Source organism: Melanostigma gelatinosum, assembly GCF_949748355.1.
Source record: "Melanostigma gelatinosum genome assembly, chromosome: 6".
NCBI lineage: Eukaryota > Metazoa > Chordata > Actinopteri > Perciformes > Zoarcidae > Melanostigma > Melanostigma gelatinosum.
Genome location: NC_136639.1, coordinates 29,442,154 through 29,462,119, shown reverse-complemented (window position 1 = coordinate 29,462,119; position 19,966 = coordinate 29,442,154). Strand labels below are relative to the sequence as shown.

The following is a 19,966-nucleotide window of genomic DNA, read 5'->3' as shown; positions in this document are numbered from 1 at the left end:
TCCTATTACATATCTCGCAGAATGTAAAACAAGTTATTGTTCATTAAGAATCTTATAATAGCTGTAAAAAAGGGTGGAAACAAAAAAACGGTACAGTGTTTGTCATGCGAGGCCATGAAATCTTTTACGTCGATGTATCACTTGAAAGAAAAGAATAAAATTCAAATACAGTTTTATTTGACTCGTCATGGATGTCTGTTATTGTCCCTTATGCTTCTCTATGCTGTTCAGAGTGTTACTATAGCTGTGTTGTAATCCAGTTTAGCGGATGACGTCCTGCTCTGTTGCCCTCCGGTTTGCCTCTCAGGTAAACACTGTCAGCACTGTTAGCGCTCTTAGCACCGTTAGCTGCAAGCCGCCACCACGTTGAGAGCTGTGTGGAATCGCAAGATTTGCTCCGAATCTTGTATTTCGCTCTTTTTAAGCTGCATCAGATCATTTGGAACGTTAGCGCCTCCAAAGAAAGGTCTCTGAATTGTGATTGGCTCTTTATAAAGGTGCTGCAGGAATGAGTCTTAAAACCCAGAAATGATTTTGCATTTTTTGCACTTCCGGGCTCTAGTTTCTTTGAATTAGTTTTTGGTTATATGCCTGAACCTGTTTGCGCCACAGAACAAATGTTCTACAGAAATCCAATAGAAAGATCCCATTGGCGTTTTGTGGAGGGAACCAGTGGGAGCTAACTTCACGGCTTGACCTCCGTCATTACGTCATCACTGATGTCAGTGTCGTGTTGGTTGTTCCGCTGCACCCGCGAGGACAAAGCATGAACAAAAACAATCCATGCAGCTTTAAGACTAATGTTTTCTCAAAAAAAGATAACATTTCGTTTTTTTGCACATAATGAATTTGTACAAAATCAGGTTTATTTTCCGTCATTAATTTACATGAAGCATTTTAGTGTTATCAGACGTTCTTGCTTGGAGATGCTCAGTGCAACCCCGAGGGTCGTCGGGGGTTAATGCCTTGCTCGAGGGCTGCGGGAGCAGAGAGGAGTGATATTCAGTCAAAGGTTACGACGTTCTTTCACACAGCGCAGGAACACGGTGCTTTGGGTTTTCACATGTACACAGTAATCGTCATGGTAACTCAAATCGGACCGTTAACTAGTTACAAGGATTTGGTTTGTAAGAAATATTTAGGCAGCGCTTTTGAGTCATGGAAGGTTTAAAGAATTGCAACAAAATAACCATCACCTTCAGTACTGAATTTGAAATGTAGATATTAAGCTCAAGATCTTGAACCCATTACGTACCTGTTCACACAGCGAGCTCACTTGAGGCCAGCAGCAGCACGATGATATATTACTAGACACAAGTGTGTGGAGCAAAAGTCTAAACCAGATTAGCGAGGATGATAAAGTGCAACCTATACTGTGACAGGTTTTGGTTAAATCTCAAGCAGTGTGCCGATTGTAAATGTCCTAAAAGTAGATTGTAAAAGTGGTTAAAACATGTTATTTAATTGGAAACTGTCTCTTCCAACAACATTTATTGGTTCCTGTTTTGCCTTTTACTATTTTATAGTATTTTAATAAAAGAAAGCATCTTACAGAACAGCAGGATAAATGCAGTCCTCACAATCACTGAGTATTTCTATTCGATTGCACTGTAATGCACCCGAGCGACGGAAATGTCAGACCATCAGGATATTTTGGAGATAAGATATGAACAGACTACTACAGAATACTGTTCAACAATCAAATCCAGTCGGTATTCTTTGCCGTTATTGTGACAAAATAACACACCATGTATAAAACCATATGGCTCACATTCAGGGCCGGAGCTGTTTCTAGTTGCACTAACCAAAACCCCAGAGTCTAAAAAAGTGTCTTGAGTTCATCCCTGTAATGAGACCTCAGTGCATATCATGCAAGTAACAATTTAAAGTCCAGTCTGTCCCTCCTGCACACTCCTGCAGAGGGAACGGCCGTGACAGGACGCCGTTGATGAAAACTTCTCTGGACCACCAGCAGCCTCTTGTCGGGGGTTAATGGACAAAGCTGCGTCTCCTCTGGTTTACTAGCAGGTGGCACTGTGTCGGACATCAGACCTTTGGTGGAGGTACCGGCCTCAGAGCCTATAGAGGACAAACCACAAAGAAATGACTAAACTGTGAGGGATGGTTGACATTTTCTGTTGAAACACCTTTATTCGCTTTCTGCCGAGAGTTAGGAGAGAAGATCGACACTGCTGACATGTTTGTACGATGAATAAGAAGCTTCAGCCAGTTAGCTTAGCTTAGCTTACCATAAAGACTGGAAGTAGGGGGAAACGGCAATCCTTGCTGTGTAACAAAATCTGCCTAAGGACACCTAAAGCTCACTCATGAACACATCTCGTTTGTTGCGTATAGAAAGTTTGAGGTTTTACGGGGATCGTGTACTGGACTACTTCTTTGCAGGTGTCAGCTGCAGATGAAACAAGCGAGATATCATTTTCAGTAGCGAGCATCATCGGCTGCTGGTGGGTGGATGGTGTTCCCTTTGGAAAGAGCCGGCTGTTTACGTGTCTTGAGCTAGGTTAGCCAGTTAGCCAGTTAGCGAGCTAACAAGCGGTTTGTGATTGAGAAATGGAGGATCTCGCTGCTTAATTACGAGAGATGCACCGATGGCAGATATGGATCCAATGTCTCTTCCACACAGCGAGACTTGCAGCTTATTAATTCAACACTGGCGTCGGATCGGTGCTCGGTATCGGCCGATACTCAAAGCCCAGGTTTTGGTATCGGGACTGAAAGAGTTGGATCGGTGCGTCCCTTCTGACCACTCGTGTGTTCATTGGTCATTCAATCAGATTTTGACGACAGGAGAAACCTAAAACTTGTGATCGAGCCAGCGCTCGTCTTCTGTGGCTCGAATGGAAGCTGCTAACACATGAAGGAAACATTGGGCGCCAATTGGAAAGGCTTTGTTTTTTAGCGGATGAAACCATCGTAGGAAGGACCAGTGAAGGAGTTTGTTCGACCGGTTACCTGGCGTGCAGCCGTGTAGTTCTGGCCCGGGGGTTTCGGTCTGTTCCCTGCTGGAGGTGGTGGAGGTGCAGCTCCTTTGGGTTTCGGCCTTCCAGCCTAAAATTTCAAGCAGCGTTAGTGAATGGATTTCACAGTCATACAATGTATCCGAGCTCAACACCAACACATTACCTGCACTGGCCCTTTGTTGAGGCGGTGAGCGGAGCTGTCCACTGCCGGCTGCTTCCTCTGGGTGTGTGCGCTAGTTTAGAATGACAGATTTAATGTGCTTTGCAGAGGTGAGTTTACAGTGGAACTATAATATGGTGAGGATTACTTACGTTGGCAACACGGGACGTTGCCGCCTTTTCCAGATGATTCCTACCACAGCAGCAATGATACCTAAAGCCACGAGTATAACCGTCACCACGATGGCAGCGATTGCTCCTGGAATAGAAATCAGTTTCGTTTGGGTTCCTTGTGCAGAACACTTTCTACACTGTATGCATTTTGAACAACTGCAGCTGGGTCTTACCAGCTGAAAGAGATCTAAAAGCTCCGTCCTTGGAATCGCAGTGAGGAGCCACCCAACCGGGCTCACACTGACACTCACTTCTGTGATTGCACACCTGAATGAACACAAAGGAAATCCCGCCGTGATCACATGTTGTGTTTCATGGCACCAAACTAACCAGCAGTCTGGCTCATCTCCAATGTTCTTTGACTCTTTTTTCAAATTTGACTTTACCCATACCCAACCTTATTTATCTATCTTTTTTATGTACAATTATTACAAACACAAGACATAACACCCAGTACCATAAATATATATTTACCATATATATTTTAGTTTTTATCTGCAAGTGTGTGCCTGATTTGAATCCTGTAACATTTATTTTTTCAGTTAAATTCAGTAACCCACCACAATGTGCACACCTTCCCACAGGATGCACATGTTTAAATCAAGGCTTGAAGCTCATTGGGTGAGACAAACAAGACCTTTCACACCTTTGATCTACTTTAGCAGTTGTACACGACGTCAGCACATAAAACAGCTGTATCTTATTTGTTTCCAATTTTCTATTTCTATTCGTGCTGATGTTTTATAATTTGAAGGTTCATCTTTTTTTTGTTTTGTTTAAGACCTTTTGTGTTTTTAACACTTTTAGAGGATTTAAAGTATTCTTTTTGACACCTAAATAACACAACAAATGCAGACCAGTGTCGGCATGTACTTACAGCATGGCCTGGGCATTTGGCTGAACAGTTTACATTTCTGTACGCTGTCTCAAGCTCCACACACTCGTTCTGGCTGCACACCTTGAAAAAAAAGATCAAAGACGTCGTTACTTTGACAAACGTTGTAGATTTGGTGCTGCAACGTTCTAAAGTGTGGACGTGTTAAGGGGATCGTGAACACATTCACAGAATGAATGAAATCTTTTTTTTAAACAATACAACATTTAAAAAAGCAGCCTACTACCTTTCCATCCCCACAGTAAGTCCCGGGCTCCACCTGGCCGTAGTCTTTGGTGTAGTCCGCAAAGAAAGCTGCCTTGCAGTCGGAGAGCCGCACCATGCGGCCGTAGTTGGGGTTCTCATTACCGCCGTGGCAGAAGAGCTTCCCGCAAAATATGTCTCTGCAATGGAAGAGAGGGTCAAAAAGATGCTCTGCCATTCACTTCGGGCCCAAATCTGACTTAACTCTGCAAAACAAAGGAAACGTCAAAGGAAAGATTTAGCCCACCACAGATGAGTCTGGGCCCATTGCAGGGGAGCATCCCGCCCAATCTTTTACTAAAAACTCACTCTTGCTGGCAGGGGATGTACTTGTCGTTTGCGGGGCGCCTGCAGAAGGCGTAGTAGGTTGCTCTGGTGTTCTGTTTATAGCAGAATGGACGGGCCTCGATGGCACCTGAGGACAGGAGAGGATACCATGCATGTCTTTAGGTCTTCAGCTCTGATCGTTCTAAATAGTTAACCCATTCAAATATGATCTCTTTTCCTTCACACAGTGGGGTTGTATAAAGGGACACAACAACACACTCACTTGGTCCATACATGTTGACACACTGGTCTGCCCTCTGTGGACACTGGCCTTTGTAGCAGTATCCCAGGTCTCCGCCGCACCGGAGGCCGTTCACGGCGAAGACGTCCTCGGGACAGGTGGCGCTCTCCCCGTCACAGTACTCCGCCAGGTCGCACTCGTCCCGCCTCCAGCGGCACTCCGTGGTACGAGGCGAGACCTGCGTGGAGGTGGGAGAGTCGCGGTACACTCGATCAGATTACATATTGTGTTATTGTATCAGCCCCCTGCTCGAACGTGATATGAACAGACAATATCTCTGCAACTGCAAGGTCTAGTTGAATAATACAACTGGGTATATGTGAATGAAGATAGAACCCAACGAAAATGAAAGATGTCACTTTTAGAGCAAATATCCCTTTAGAAGCCCAAAACCTCTGACGAACCACATCTGACATCTGGAATGATGCGAATAAAGTGAAGTTGGAGACGTTGTAGGCTGCACGGTGGTGTAGTGGCTGCACTGTCGCCTCACAGCAAGAGGGACCCGGGTTCAATCCCCAATCCCGGATCTGTGTGGAGTTTGCACGTTCTCCCCGTGGCAGCGTGGGTTCCCTCCGGGTTCTCCGGCTTCCTCCCACAGTCCAAAGACATGCAGCTCAGGTTATTTGGAGACTTGAAATTGCCCGTATGTGTGAATGTTTGTCTGTCTCTACATGTGCCCTGCCATGAACTGGCGACCTGTGCCGGGTGGACCCGCCTTCGCCCGATCAGCTGGGATCGGCTCCAGCGCCCCTGAAGAGGATAAGCGCTTTGGGTCATGGATGGATGAATGGAAAAGTTGTCGTGGAGGTGTTTTAAGATCCATTTGGCATCATCGGTGGCATTAGAACTGTTCTTCAGTAAATGTAATTTACGTGTCACTATAGGTCTTAATTCCATCGAAATAATACATTTTTCAAAACAAAGCCCTTATTTTTTTGAAACCATAACCCTGCGTGGACAGTGAATGTATGTAGTACCACTATTCATCCACTAGATGGAGACATAGACCACGTTTCCTCGTGCAAGGCTGAGGATAGGAAGCTCAATGCCGAAGAAGGCCGCGTGCAAAACACTCCTCCATGCCCTGCGAATGAACCCAGACATGATCCAGAGGCACTGGACGAGTGGTCAGCGGCGTTGATTCGCCCTTGGACACAACTTTTGGTCAGAAAACAGCAAAGGTAAGACATCGTCGGTGGTTATGATCATGTAAAGTAAAGGTTTCTTTGTATTCTGATCTTCGGCTGCTAGTTCAGTGACACGGCTTCTACTGTTGGAGTCTCAACTTTCATCGTGACGTTTGTGCAGGTAGCAATAAGTAGCAATATTTGCTAGCACCACTGTGTGTGCATGCACAGTTAGCATGTTTTAGCTTCGTGCTCAGTGAGTTGCCTGGTGTTGGAGTTGTGTTTCGTTAAGGTAGACATGGTTATCGTGAGTTATGTGGATGTATCCACAAGTACCGCCATCTAAAGCATGTGGAAGGAAAATGTATGTGTCTTAAAATGTATCAACGTATAGTCATATCCATAATCTGATATTGGTTTTTATCGTTGTCTTATGTTATTCACATCATGAGGCAGAGTGCATGTGGCCTCTTGGTAGCCTCAACCTTGTGACCTTTAAAGCACAGGTAAAGAAAAGTTCCCTCTTTTTAGAGACTACGTCTCAATTGTGTGCATGGGAACCAGGATGCCGAGCCAGATGGTAAAAGAAAGGTTGTCAGACAACTAGTGGAGTGTCCACTGATGGCGGGTATACAGGAAATCAGGAAACAAGTATCCGGAGCGTTGTGATACATGGGAACCAGGGGATCCGTTGGGAGACGGGAACCCGAGGCTCGCAGCCTGTTCTCATGTACAACGCATCACTAAAGGTTCAATAAGAACGTTTGTAATCAGGCTTTGTGGCCAACCCAGCGATGTTTGGGTTTAGCGGGTAATCACAGAGACCCGGAGAGCAGGTGGTGGATCGGGAGAGGGCCAGGAGCAGATGTGTGTGAGAGTAAGAACAGGAGCAGATGTGTGTGAGAGTAAGAACAGGAGCAGATGTGTGTGAGAGTAAGAGCAGGAGCAGATGTGTGTGAGAGTAAGAACAGTAGCAGATGTGTGTGAGAGTAAGAGCAGGAGCAGATGTGTGTGAGAGTAAGAACAGGAGCAGATGTGTGTGAGAGTAAGAACAGGAGCAGATGTGTGTGAGAGTAAGAACAGGAGCAGATGTGTGTGAGAGTAAGAGCAGGATCAGATGTGTGTGAGAGTAAGAACAGGAGCAGATGTGTGTGAGAGTAAGAGCAGGAGCAGATGTGTGTGAGAGTAAGAACAGGAGCAGATGTGTGTGAGAGTAAGAACAGGAGCAGATGTGTGTGAGAGTAAGAACAGGAGCAGATGTGTGTGAGAGTAAGAACAGGAGCAGATGTGTGTGAGAGTAAGAACAGGAGCAGATGTGTGTGAGAGTAAGAACAGGAGCAGATGTGTGTGAGAGTAAGAACAGGAGCAGATGTGTGTGAGAGTAAGAACAGGAGCAGCTCACGGTGACCGCTGGTGTGTCATCAGAGGAAGACGGCAGCTTAGCGTAGTTGTTGAGTGTTGGCTGCATTCTCAGTTTAATGTGATTTCTTAGGTTTGACAAGTGATCATCTTGATTTTTCACTCTCAAGGTTGTATTTTTCTATTTGATGAAAAACGGATCAGTAGATCTTATTTGTTGGTCTTTCTTCTCTCTGATGAATCATGTCTTTTTAGGGGTCTCTAGGGGCCGATAGGTTACCAGACCTGGGACAGAGTGATGCACATTTCTATTGTGGAGTCAGTTGATCCAGGAACAACTCTCTTTGCTTGTAGTCTGTGTGATGCAGGTAAAGCTACATGGAGTGTAGATCCAGTCTGTCTCGTGTTCTGTGGGTGTTCGCTGCTGAGTTCCTGATAGTGAGATCCTGTGGCGTCGCACCATTAGTCAGACAGCTAAAAGTTATTAAGTCAGCAGTTAGGTATTAAGTTTGAACAATAAGTCATATAATCAACGAAGCTGCTCATCACAAATCAACCACTACAAGCACCGTGACGCTGCCTCCGTGTATGAAGCCACCGTGCCGTTCTCTCTGTTCTCCACCAGTGGGTCTGGTCTGGTGTGTGTCTGCTGTCTGCTGCTGAGCAGACAGTGTTTCGTGGGTTGGCCTCGAACAACTCGATGACAGCAGTGAGGCTGAACGCCAGCATCAGTACGGCTGTGGGCTGGACAGCTAAACAGTGAATATCAAGGAGCTGCAGCTTCAGGTGATAGTACGAGTGGCTTCTTTCACAGTTCTTTTATATTTGATTTATTTATTGAAAAGATATATGAAGAAATACATTCATTCCTCTGGACCAAGATTGGCTTCAAACCAGTTGTGTCTGAAAGTCATCTCACATGTCCACTAGAGTTGGAACAGTGTCAGATTTTCACGGTAACTATCTCAGAAATGATCAGTTATTAAACAAACTACTGAATAAAAAAATAACATGTGAGCATGTGAGAAGAGAATGTATTTCTTACTGCAGTACTCCAGTAATACCTTAAATGACCACTAGAGGGCGGTATCAGATCAAACAATAAGAAGATTTGCAACAGGTACAGCAGCATGTGTCAGTACACACTTCCTCACCTGACAGTCCTCACAGCACGCGCCCTCGGCGCACTGAGAGCCCTCCTGCAGGGTGCAGGTGGTGGCGTTGCAGCAGTGGTTAGTGCACTCCTGTGGGGCACATAGAACTCATCAGGCTGTTTCATCCTTCTGGTCATCGTCTTGTGTTTAGTCTCCTTGTGTCATGCTCCTGTACTTTTAGAGTGACTTTGAGTTGCATGTGTTTTCCTTTAAAAAATAAATCTCGATGTATATTTGTGCTTTGAAGATGGGCGAGCCTCCCGCCCCCTCATTCGGACCTTCATGAACACTGCGGAGATTTGGCAGAAACTGTGACAGAACATTAACTAAGTCGACTCTTTATCAGAACTATTACTTGTTTTCATCGTCCTATGATACTTGGAAATACTCTGGTGGTACTTCTTTATGACTTGATTTAGATTACCAGAAGAGAATGCTGTATTGCACCATAATGGTACGTAACCAAAACATATAATATAAGGTAAGGGCTGCGATTCTTGATTAAAAACTTCATGCTTCTTTACATAAAAAATTAAAACATTCTATTGTAGTTTGACTTTTGTCCTGTGAAAAACAAACTAAAATCTCTATTTGATAAGCTTCTATCAATTAAAGGGTAGGAATCTTCAGCAACAAGGCACTCTTGCAGCATGCCGCCTTTTCTTTTTTTTGGATGGGGATGGGGGGGGGGGGTCAGGGCTGGGGGGCGAGGAGCGACTCAGCACATTCAGAGCTGGAGCTTCTTGTGCCTCTGCCGTACACCAGGAGAAGCTACAGCAGGTCTGAACACATTCTCGGGCTGATTGGAATGAATCCGATTTTAACCGTGAGGCGCTTTTCCATGTTAAGTATCATAATTCTGACGCCTGAAATGAGTGTTTATAAACTGTGGCTGTTCATTGAAAAATTCGAATGAATTCAATTTAACTTTACTGTCAATATACTCGTGTACAACGGACACAACTTTGTAATTTCAAGATAGCGCAACTAGCTCAACAATTATAAAAGTACATATCAATTAAAAAACTTCAACAATTGGATTGCAGTTTGAACCCTCTGGTGAGCAGTTAGGAGGCTGTGAGGTCTGAAGAACAGCCTTTAATGAACAAGCTGCTCCTTAATGTGCAACCCAAACATCTTCAAAAGAGTTTGAAGAAAAGAAGATTGACTGCAACTTTCAAACGTGTTGGTGCATGTCAAACAGCCTCATTCTCTTAATAATAATAATAATACCTCTGGGCAAAATAACAAACTTAAAGAGGCGAGATCAGACGAAGGAAACAAGGTGTTGAGGCTCACTGTTGGAAAAAAGAACAGCCTTGAGGCAGACACTCACCGACGCTGCTAAACATCAGCGCAGGGAATGCGTTTCACGTGTTCTGTGTCAGATGCTACATCGTAACATCGTCGGTATCATTTCCAAACCGTAATAATACCGAGGGGCAGCAACAGGGCTGATGACTGAGAGACAGAGAGGATAATTCAATTGGTTTTGAATGAAGTTCATTTACCCCGATGCTGCCACAGTCGCACTGTTCTCCTGTCTCCAAGAAACCGTTCCCGCAGACTGAAGGCGCCTCCAGGCTTCTGTAGTCCGGTTTGTTCAGGATGCAGTCGGGGCTGCGGCCCAGCAGGTACTTCTCGTAGTTGTTGCTGCTGCAGCTACTGAAAAACCGAGGAACATTCCAGCTGTGGAAGAAAAACAACAACTTTTACTTCCTATTGCACACGACGCTCCCAGATTTGGGGGCTCTCGGGCTTCGGCAGGGTTGAAAATATCGTCCGCAAAATGCCCTTAGTGATCGCCAATATTGTGGATTTGTACATTTCATATACCGGATTAAACAACAACGTATGGGCAACACTATCATATAAGTCACTTTTTACACACTCCAAACACAACTATAGACTAGTAATATAAGCAAAAAACGTGGCATAAAACCATGAATTTCTGACCAAAAATCGCCGTCATATTTACTGCACATCGATTTTGGAAGACGAAGCTAACGGCTAACGGCTACCGAGCTAACCATTACATTTTTTAGCATTAGCATTCGACGCCGAACGCATAAATACCTTCGGTTTTTCTCTCCGTGAAACCACTACAAAGCTGTGAGCCAACAACGGCAACATAACAGTTGCCTTCACCGGGAAAAATCTTTGGTTTTTGCTCACTTTTATGAAGAAAACACAAACATAAAAAATGTTAAAATCCCATGGATGAGACCCAGAAACATGCTCTGACAGGACCCTTGCTCTCAAAATGATTCCTAACGGCTGTATTTGGATGTATTGAATAATATGAGTGATCAAAAAGTGAAATATATAGTTATATAGTATATAAAAGTACAACGTAAGAGCTGCAACAGCTGGTTCCAAAATGACGACCTTGCGTGACCTCTCTGTACTAAAGCCTCTTATTCTTCACTTTATCCCTCTTGAACCTTTATTCAGCATCTGCTGATCGGTTGTGCAATGATTTGGAAGAGTTTTTAGGGAGCAGCTGCATTATTTCAAAAACATAATATCAATAAAAGTGCTTTTTTTTCAGGCGAACCTGAATATTTTCAATTTGAACTGTGTAATGTCTTCATGCACTATATTAACCAGCAACATATACACAATATTTACCCATCTGAACAATCTCACAAGTGTTATCTGAATTATAGCATCAACAATTATTAAAATAGACCTTGTAGTTCCAGAACTGTGGTCTCTTTAGTATGGGTATGCCATTTGAGCAGAGGCCTACAAATAGGGCCCGAGTTTAAAAGGTAAGTCCAAAGTCACATTCTTTGAAATACAATAAGACAATTACATTTGTTTTATTTTTTATAATGCACCTTGTCTCCTTTTAGCCTTTCAACAAAGCTGCCAAGAAACGGATTTGGAGTGAATCCACCTGTTCTTATCGGTCTTTGTGACATGTCATAGCAGGAAAAGCACACAACGTAAGTTCCGTTCTGTTAAGCTGCATTGTTAAAATGTCCCACTAAACCATGACAGTGCGACAGGCAGTCAGAAAGAGCAATATGAGGACCATGAAACATTCTGTTACCTTCTCACTCGTAAACACGGCCAGCGAGCGATGCAGCATCGTGTCCACCTCTCTATCATTATCTCAGTCCTGAGTAGAACTCAATATCGATTTTTATAAGATTGTTTCCAAAATTCACGTTTTTGTCGAACTAAATATTTTTGCTTTAATCCATATTTGTTGGCGTTTAGCCTTTCAAAAATCATCATTTTCATTCTATGATTCTTCTTTCTTGTCAACACTTGGCAATACCCACAATGCAACTTAACCACCAACTGTTCGGTGGAGTTCAGCTAACGCTAGCCTCACCCAAAGATGAGAACCGCGCTACAGAGGTCTGGAAAACCTTCTTTCTGACGCAACCCGCTGTTGTTTTTCCTGATTCTAACTTGTAATCACAGACCCAACCGATGCTGACAATTCATATTTCAAACAGCTCCCTCTGGAGCCACAAAAGGGCTTCACACAACTCTGTACATGAACTTTGATGAGTGAAATCTGTTGGGTAGATTTAAGATTGTATGAAACTTCTGTCATTTGCTTGTAAAACAAAAGACTCTTTTACTTTTTTGACAGTTTTTTCATCAACTTTTCCTACCTGAGTGCTGGAGCCATGATGCAGCTTTCAGCAGAACAAGCACAGGCGCTGGAGTCGTCATGGTTCATGCCCAGGTTATGGCCCATCTCATGAGCCAGAGTTGCCGCCACTGCGATGGACCGGTCATTGTGATCCTGAGAGATGGAACTCTTTCAATTTAGTCCCTTTTATTTGCATTTCACATTTGTTTAAAGCAAACAAGACACAATATCTGTTTCCTCAATCTGCTGTGTTTTTGATGACCACAGTAATGTTCCCGTGACAGAGTCTAGACATGTGTTGCTCCACAGTTGAAGAATTTCAAAATCACCATTTGGTAGAAAGTTACACTTCCTCTTTACGAAGTTATTCATTCTTTATTAACAGATAACAGAAGTTCAGGTTTTTGGTAACTTGTTGATGATAGTGGGGAACTTGGTTGGCAAATTAATGTCGTAATGGACACAAATGACAAACAATTTAGATTGTGTACTGATGTTAATTTAATAAAATATGAGTTATATACATTGACTACACAGACACAGAATTTTGTACTTATTGGGAATTTGGCTACCGCTATTTTATTCCTCATCAACAAACAAGTACGTAGTAGCTCTGTGAGGCTGTGCTTTAGTCCAAGCATTTTACCTAAAAATGTGGGTCAACCTCACACAGATTGCATCAAAATCAAAGGATTATTTTCCTCAGTATGTTATGAATGAGAAAACAAAAAGGCCAAAGGAAAAAAGGCAAAACAACATCAAAAAATCATTCAGTTTATCAGTGATGGGAATGTATTATGATCACATCATTGTTCTACCTATTCTATATCTATATCGAAGATCTGGTTGGTCTGATTCTAACCACTTTGATGTTGCAGTTCAGATCAGATGTTTTTCTTGAGGGACAGTCCACTGAGCTGTCCATCTCTGACTGTAACTCTTGAGAATAGGAACTCAGATGGTGGCCATTTTCTATTTCCCTTTCGGATTATTCACTCAGACTTTTTATTTGTGAAAGAGGATACCTTTATGCTTTATAATACAAGTAAAACTGTCTTTTGCTGTTTGTGTGAGGTCAGCTACATTATTACTGGACTACTTAGGTACAGTGTTGCTTTGAGCTAAATGCTGACAATAGCAATACTGACATGCTAATGTTTAGCAGCTAGTGTTCTTACTTTTGTGTGTTAGTACACTAACATGTTCTATTTCGAACTTAAAACAAGCACAGTTGAGGGGTTTTGTTTTGCAGGTATTTGGTCATAAAGCAAATCATAAATGGTGCTACAGAAAAACTCACTTCCGTACAAAATTGTATGGCAATCCATCCAACAGTTTGTTGAGATATTTCAGTCCGGACCAAAGTGGTGGACTGATCCTATTATGATAGAGCCATGCTGTTCGCTAACTCTCAGGAACACCTTACCTGTGTTACTCCAACAGAGTGACCCGAGCAAAGAGTCCCAATGAAAGCCAATCCCACGAGTCCTCCTTCAAAGTCAATACCACTGAAAGACAAGCAATGGTAATGAAATGACTCGCCATGGCAACATGAACTAAATTGGCAACATGTGGTTTGTTTTGCGGTGACAAAATAACCAAGTATCTTCGTAGTATTTTAAAATGTTTGTTTGTGGGGAGGAGAGTTAATGTGACGTCAACGGCTTGGTTGGCACTTCCTGGAAGCCAAAGGTAGCTTTCATATACGTGTTTGCTCAGCTTATCAAGATCACACGCCTCTTCCTCTTGATTGGAGTTCCACAGGCTGTTGTTTAAGGCCAGGAGGAAATTGTGTGCGACTGTCATAATACAGGCGTTCTCTGTATTTGATACATGCAAACATTATCCGTTACACCACATTGAATGTTAAAAGCCAATCAATGTGCAAAGACAAGCCTGATGTGGAAACCTCCGGTGCATGGAGCTCATTGTACATCAAGAACCTGTGAAACATGGCTGGTTGTGCACTTTTAAGAGGGAAGCCAGAAATCTCACCCTTCTATTTCATCAACAACTTTAAACTGAGATAGAGAATGACGGGTTCATTCTGAAGCCTGGCCCCATGCTAACTATTCATCTGAAGAGCAACAACAGTGAATGGTAGAAAAGAACGTGGGAGTTAATAAGTAAGCAACAGTCTTAAAAAAGTACATATATAGAGACGTTATAATTCATCATTTACAAAATGTGAGACTGTTGGTTTCCACTTCTGGAGACCGTTCAGACCTGATAAGGTGTGCGTTGTCATGCTTTTTCTTTTTCACCAGCTCAGAGTTCCTCCAATTCATGAAAGCCTCCAGGTTGGCCCCGGCCGGGGGGGTCACATGGATCAAGTCCCGAACGGACCAGATCTCCAGCCCCACCAGAGCAATGAAGGTCCTCAGTGGCTTGTACACCTGCAAGCAAGCAGGACATCACTGTTGACCTTTTTCAAATAAGGAGACATAATCATCAGGAAAAGACATTCAAAAAATGGAACAAAAATAGATATTTTCTAGAGACAAAAAACACGCTTAGATTGCAGCTGACAGTGGCTGTGTGTCATTTGTGTTCTGGAATTTGCCCAGAACAGCAGAAGCACTGACTCACCATGTTGACAAAGTTGACAATTTCAAATATCTTCTTTCTCACTCGTATCTGATCTCGCTGCATCTTCAGATACTGAAACACCACATGGTCACGTTAGCGCACGGTCACATCCTGTTTCTCAGCAGCTGATTCATTATAAATCACCCAATGATTCATCGCTGACTTTGTCCCCAAAAATAACAAAGTGTGATTCTTATCAGACCAAAATCTGCGTTTTACCAATATTGGAAAGACATGTTTAGCTAAAGTTAGCAAGAAAATGACTTCCTGTTTAATCTGAACATCATGGTTTTCATGTGTGTATCTTACCGCACGATTATCAACAACAAGGACGAGCTCAATGTATTTTTGTTTCTGGACGATAGATATACCCTTCAGGACAAAAGAACAAAGCAGGTAAAGACAATTTTAAAATCATGTCCTGTTTTTTAAGCTTTAAAATGATTCGATTTGTCTCATCTTGTCATTTAATTGCTGATTTTTCTTTGCAGGATGTTTTGACGTTACCGCTGATCTGGAGCGGCTCCGGCTTGTCGGGGGTTCGAAGTCGTCGCTCCAGCTGGTGTTAGTGACACCGCACACCGCGGGCGTGGACTTCTTGTCGTTAAAAGTCATCACCGCGTGCTCCCCCTCATCGCCACCAGACAGGGGCTCAATCAAGTACCTCTGGGCCGACATTCTGAAGTAACCCCTGCAACGAGACCACGCCGGTTAGGTCTCCAGACGTTGCTTTGGGCCAGCAATACATCCATTGGATGAGTCACCCCTCAGTTCTTTTTTGTTTTTTCTCTCAATAGCCACTACCTGACAATCATGCTTCAACATGAACTCAAAATTGGAAAACTGTTGCTCTTTATATATCACATACAATAAGGTCAGTTAATTAATTGGTTTCTAACTTTGATCAAGACCTGTCCAAAGGCTCACACATTTTTTTATGTTGGTAATGCGTTTCTCATGTTTTAAAGAGTGTTCATCTGAAAAGTAACTTGTAACTGTCACGTAAATGTAGTGCACTAAAAAGTGCCATATTTCCCTCTGAGTAAAGTAGCGTGAAATGGAAATACTTCAGTAAAGGACAAATAACTCAAAATTGGACTTTAGTCAATGTACTTAGTTACTTTCCACCACTGGTTACATCTTGTTTCTGTAAGAATCAAGAACTCTGTCACCTCAATACAGAAATCTGATTCACTGGCTTCATCCGTTTAGGTTTAATCCAACATTGTTAGCATGACCATCTCTGCTTTCACTCTGTTTGTATCCTCATTATTTTGAGATACCATGTGGGAGTGGCCGGTTTTTGGATGATTCAAGGACAACTCAACTCTACTTTCATACTTTCAAGTGAAGTCAAAGAGAGGATGGTTTCAGGGCCTCACCTGAGTCCATCACAAGTGCTGATGCTAACGGATGACTGGCTGTCATTCACAATGCTCCCATGATAGTAGCAGTGATCCTGATGAAGACAGGGATGATAAAAGCATCAGCAAATAAGGAAATCCAAACTATCTGGCATTTGCTCACATGACGGCATAACTGTTAAAAGGTCTAGGAAACATTTGTGGAATTTGGTCTTCGAAGCTTAAGAACGTGGTTTAGAAAAGACGCTACTTTGAGGTAAGTCGCATCTGATCCACGGGGAACTGAAACTCGCCGCTCAAAGGCAAAATACTTACGACGTCATCCGGCGCTGTGGTGACTTGAGTCCCGTCTTCTTGGTAGTAGGTCTCCGTGTAGTCTTTGGTGAGTAATTCACTGATGATGAAAAGAGATCAAAATAATCAAATCCATGATTTATCTGACTTAGTTTTGGGATCTGGGTTAACACACCAAATGTTGATATTGAAAATAACCTGCTTGAAAAAAGAGAAGTAAAACCAGGAAGTAGCCCTTAAACTTTGCTTTAAACATTGATGTGCCCGATAATACACAGAGGCGTGCCATTAGGGATGGAATAACTTACTGATTTCTTTCGAGTCGCATTTCGATGTCTCTTCCTCCCACCGTCATAGCATACTTAACGCTCTCTGGCCTGAGATGCTGTGCAAAGGAAAGGTGCATTCTTATTTTCCTGTGACTAACAGCACAACCATTACTTGACTGTGTTTACAAGAACAGCTCAAATGTGTCCTTATAATTTGAAAAACAAAAAGATGCACCTCTGTATGTCTTTTTCTAACTGTGTGAAGTCTGATGGGTCGAACAACCTCGTAGTCCTTCACCTCGTCAAAGTCGTGGCCATGGCTCTCTGTGGAGATACAACACGCATCGTGTTACTTCGTGATAACAAAGTTTGCCATATCTCCAAACGACGCCGGTGTAAATTCACCTACGTGCAGCCCGTAGCAAAAAAAGTTTTAAAGGGACAGCGTGTACGTTGTAGTGACACCTAGTGGCTTGTGGCAGGTTGTAACAAACTAAGTACCCCTCAGCTCAGCCCCTCCCCTTTCCAAGCGTGTCGGAGAACTACAGTCGATATAACTAACTGTTGTTTGTAGAGCAGCAACAGTAAAGTCACGATATGAAGTCATCTCACTGGAAACAAATGTAAAATGTCAATAAAATAAATAACATTTCTGAGTGAAGTTTATAAAGAATGAAGAACACAGACATCCATAACTATCAGCCATTCCTCCTGTCTTCTGTCCTCTGTCTCCTGTCCTCCTGCCCTCCTGTCCTCTGCCCTCCTGTCCTCTGCCCTCCTGTCCTCTGCCCTCCTGTCTTCTGTCCTCCTGTCCTCTGCCCTCCTGTCCTCCTGTCCTCTGCCCTCCTGTCCTCTGCCCTCTGTCCTCCTGTCCTCCTGCCCTCCTGTCCTCTGTCCTCCTGTCCTCCTGTCCTCTGCCCTCCTGTCCCCTGTCCTCCTGTCCTCCGTCCTCTGTTCTCCTGTCCTCCTGTCCTCCGTCCTCTGTTCTCCTGTCCTCTGTCCTCTGTCCTCCTGTCCTCCTCCGGGATGACAGCTGTCCCGTCTCTGTCCAAAGGCAACAAAATCCACCTCCAAGCCCCTCTGAAGATCACAAATGAACACGTCACATCTTGTTTACAGGAACCCTCGGCATGAACAGCACATCTTCAGACTCACTATTTGAAGCAATCGTCCCACCTAATTGGAAAGAATGAAAAGTTTTGTACCAAACTATTTCCTTTCACAAATTTGGGAAAATATCATAAAAGCAGCAAAAGGTGAGTGCAGCAAATGAGCCAATAGCTCAGGGTTTATTTTCTGTTTGATGCACCTCCTGTGACCCCATCTGCAGACCGATGACCCCCAGAAGGGCCCGGACCCTCAAGGTGAGGATATCTGCTCCAGCCCCATGGTCCCATGGCGCGTGTGCGTGTGCGTGCGCGTGCGTGTTCGTGTTCCCAGCAGATTTCATCAGTTCCTGATTCGGAAATTTTGGAAGTTGTCTGGTCTTGCACCTCATCGTAGCTCCAAACATGGAGGTATTCCATGGCCTGTTGCGCTGCAGCACCTGATGGGCGGTAGCTTGGCTGCGGTTGGAAGTCTAGACGGTGTGTCACAACATCAGCAGTATGTCCAGAGGAATGCCGCATTGGTTCTCTTGTCTTAGGAAGCGTTTATTAGACGGTATAGAGTCTCCAGTGTAACGACAGCAGTGAGGGCTCATTACTTGGCAGATTTCCTTTCTAATCACATGTTGCAAAAGCATTAGGTCCAAAAAGCTCCATTATCACTGATGCAGGGTGAAACTCAGTGAAAGGTATCGAACATATATTCAGATGGAGACAAATCATTCATTATCTTGAAACGGATGGAAGCTACATGGTGCCTTTAAGTCCTCAGAACATGTTATTTATAAAACAATATATCATATGACATTAAATCATGTGTTTTACTTTATGCCTCAGGAGCAGACTCAAATGAAGAGGCTAGGACAGGCTTTAGTTATTAATCGGCCGCTGGGCCGAGTGGAGGTAACAGTATCCAGTGACTCACCTGAGGGCTTGAGCGAGGCATTGAGCACGAGGACCCACAACAGGAGTGTTCCCGTCATTGTCTGGAGTGCAGACGGTCTCACTGTAACGGAGCAGGTCGGTGCTCTGATCAGGACTTTCTGCTGCGTCTACCTGCATGCTGTGAGGCCACACCTTCTCCTGAGCCTGTCACAGCGACTTCCTTATTGACGACAGATTCACAACCGGCCCGAACACGCCCCGGTGCTTCTCTGAAAGAATGCAGGAAGGATACCGGCCGAGAGTACCGCGTCAGCGCTGAGCTTGCAGGTCTCCCACGTTTGGTTGCATGACAGAGTTTCACATGCAGTCTCACGCATGAATACAAACTGGTTTTTAAACACTCCTACCTTTTTGCTGGATCTAAATTTCAGCCGCTTCTTCTTTTTCCAGCAGTGCGTGTCATCCTGTGCTGTGGCTGCTGAGTCACATGGTGATTTCCACAGGCACGTCAGTTGTCACTCTGCCGTCACCACATTGTAAAGTTTCACAACCTTTTTCATTTTGGACAAATAAAGGCATGAAGATTGAGCTCCGCCTGCGTCTCATCTCCTGCTCCTCTGCTGTGACCCACCGGACGCAGGCCCGGCGGTCACAGCAGAGACAAAGTGTCAGAAGACAATAAGGCCAATGTGCTCCCTCAGCGGCAGGCTGGGGACATTTGAGGACACAGAGAAGTGCGTCGGTGTTAAAGTAACATACACGTGCAGCGTTATATCTTCAGTGGAACTACAGAGATTCAGTGTCAGGCGCTTGCTGTGTGGAAGCAGGTTTCATGTTGGCAGTGTGACGGAATGATCAGAATAATATTCACACTACAAACAAAGAAACCCACATGGGTCAATTACAAAGACCACAGCAACACACAGAGTTCTGAGGGGAAACTCGAGGCTCACTGCAATAACAGATGATCTCGTTACAGAAGGACTGCCTGGTGAGGGTGGATCTGGGGCGCATGGGGTGAACATATGGTTGTTCGTGTGACCCCGGTCGTACTCTTGTTCATGCGGATGCTCATTCCTCTCGTGGTGCACGCCTCGTTGAGGACATGAGCTAAACACCGAGCATCTGAACCTCAACATCTGAACAGTTGCCTCACTGTGAGTCCACACTGCACTCAACC

General features: G+C 44.0%; 1 protein-coding gene across 1 annotated transcript in view; it reads right to left on the bottom strand.

The window, feature by feature from the left end:
- The window catches only part of LOC306778532 (zinc metalloproteinase-disintegrin-like berythractivase), an 18,981-nt gene extending 16 nt beyond the window's left edge, over nucleotides 1–18,965 (bottom strand). Inside the window, exons 1-22 of the mRNA XM_079270052.1 lie at nucleotides 18,827–18,965; nucleotides 17,031–17,119; nucleotides 16,835–16,911; nucleotides 16,548–16,626; nucleotides 16,251–16,327; nucleotides 15,376–15,559; nucleotides 15,178–15,240; nucleotides 14,869–14,940; nucleotides 14,506–14,675; nucleotides 13,706–13,787; nucleotides 12,299–12,432; nucleotides 10,175–10,352; nucleotides 8,664–8,753; nucleotides 5,003–5,198; nucleotides 4,762–4,867; nucleotides 4,436–4,592; nucleotides 4,192–4,272; nucleotides 3,488–3,581; nucleotides 3,294–3,399; nucleotides 3,145–3,214; nucleotides 2,974–3,069; nucleotides 1–2,079 (exon numbers count right to left, since the gene is read on the bottom strand). The exon at nucleotides 1–2,079 is cut by the window's left edge and continues 16 nt beyond it. Of these exons, the coding sequence (XP_079126178.1) occupies nucleotides 2,047–2,079; nucleotides 2,974–3,069; nucleotides 3,145–3,214; nucleotides 3,294–3,399; nucleotides 3,488–3,581; nucleotides 4,192–4,272; nucleotides 4,436–4,592; nucleotides 4,762–4,867; nucleotides 5,003–5,198; nucleotides 8,664–8,753; nucleotides 10,175–10,352; nucleotides 12,299–12,432; nucleotides 13,706–13,787; nucleotides 14,506–14,675; nucleotides 14,869–14,940; nucleotides 15,178–15,240; nucleotides 15,376–15,559; nucleotides 16,251–16,327; nucleotides 16,548–16,626; nucleotides 16,835–16,911; nucleotides 17,031–17,119; nucleotides 18,827–18,884 (2,292 nt within the window). The 5' untranslated portion in view covers nucleotides 18,885–18,965 and the 3' untranslated portion in view covers nucleotides 1–2,046. The remainder of the gene's footprint in view (nucleotides 2,080–2,973; nucleotides 3,070–3,144; nucleotides 3,215–3,293; nucleotides 3,400–3,487; nucleotides 3,582–4,191; nucleotides 4,273–4,435; nucleotides 4,593–4,761; nucleotides 4,868–5,002; nucleotides 5,199–8,663; nucleotides 8,754–10,174; nucleotides 10,353–12,298; nucleotides 12,433–13,705; nucleotides 13,788–14,505; nucleotides 14,676–14,868; nucleotides 14,941–15,177; nucleotides 15,241–15,375; nucleotides 15,560–16,250; nucleotides 16,328–16,547; nucleotides 16,627–16,834; nucleotides 16,912–17,030; nucleotides 17,120–18,826) is intronic.
- Nucleotides 18,966–19,966: the final 1,001 nt, after the last annotated feature.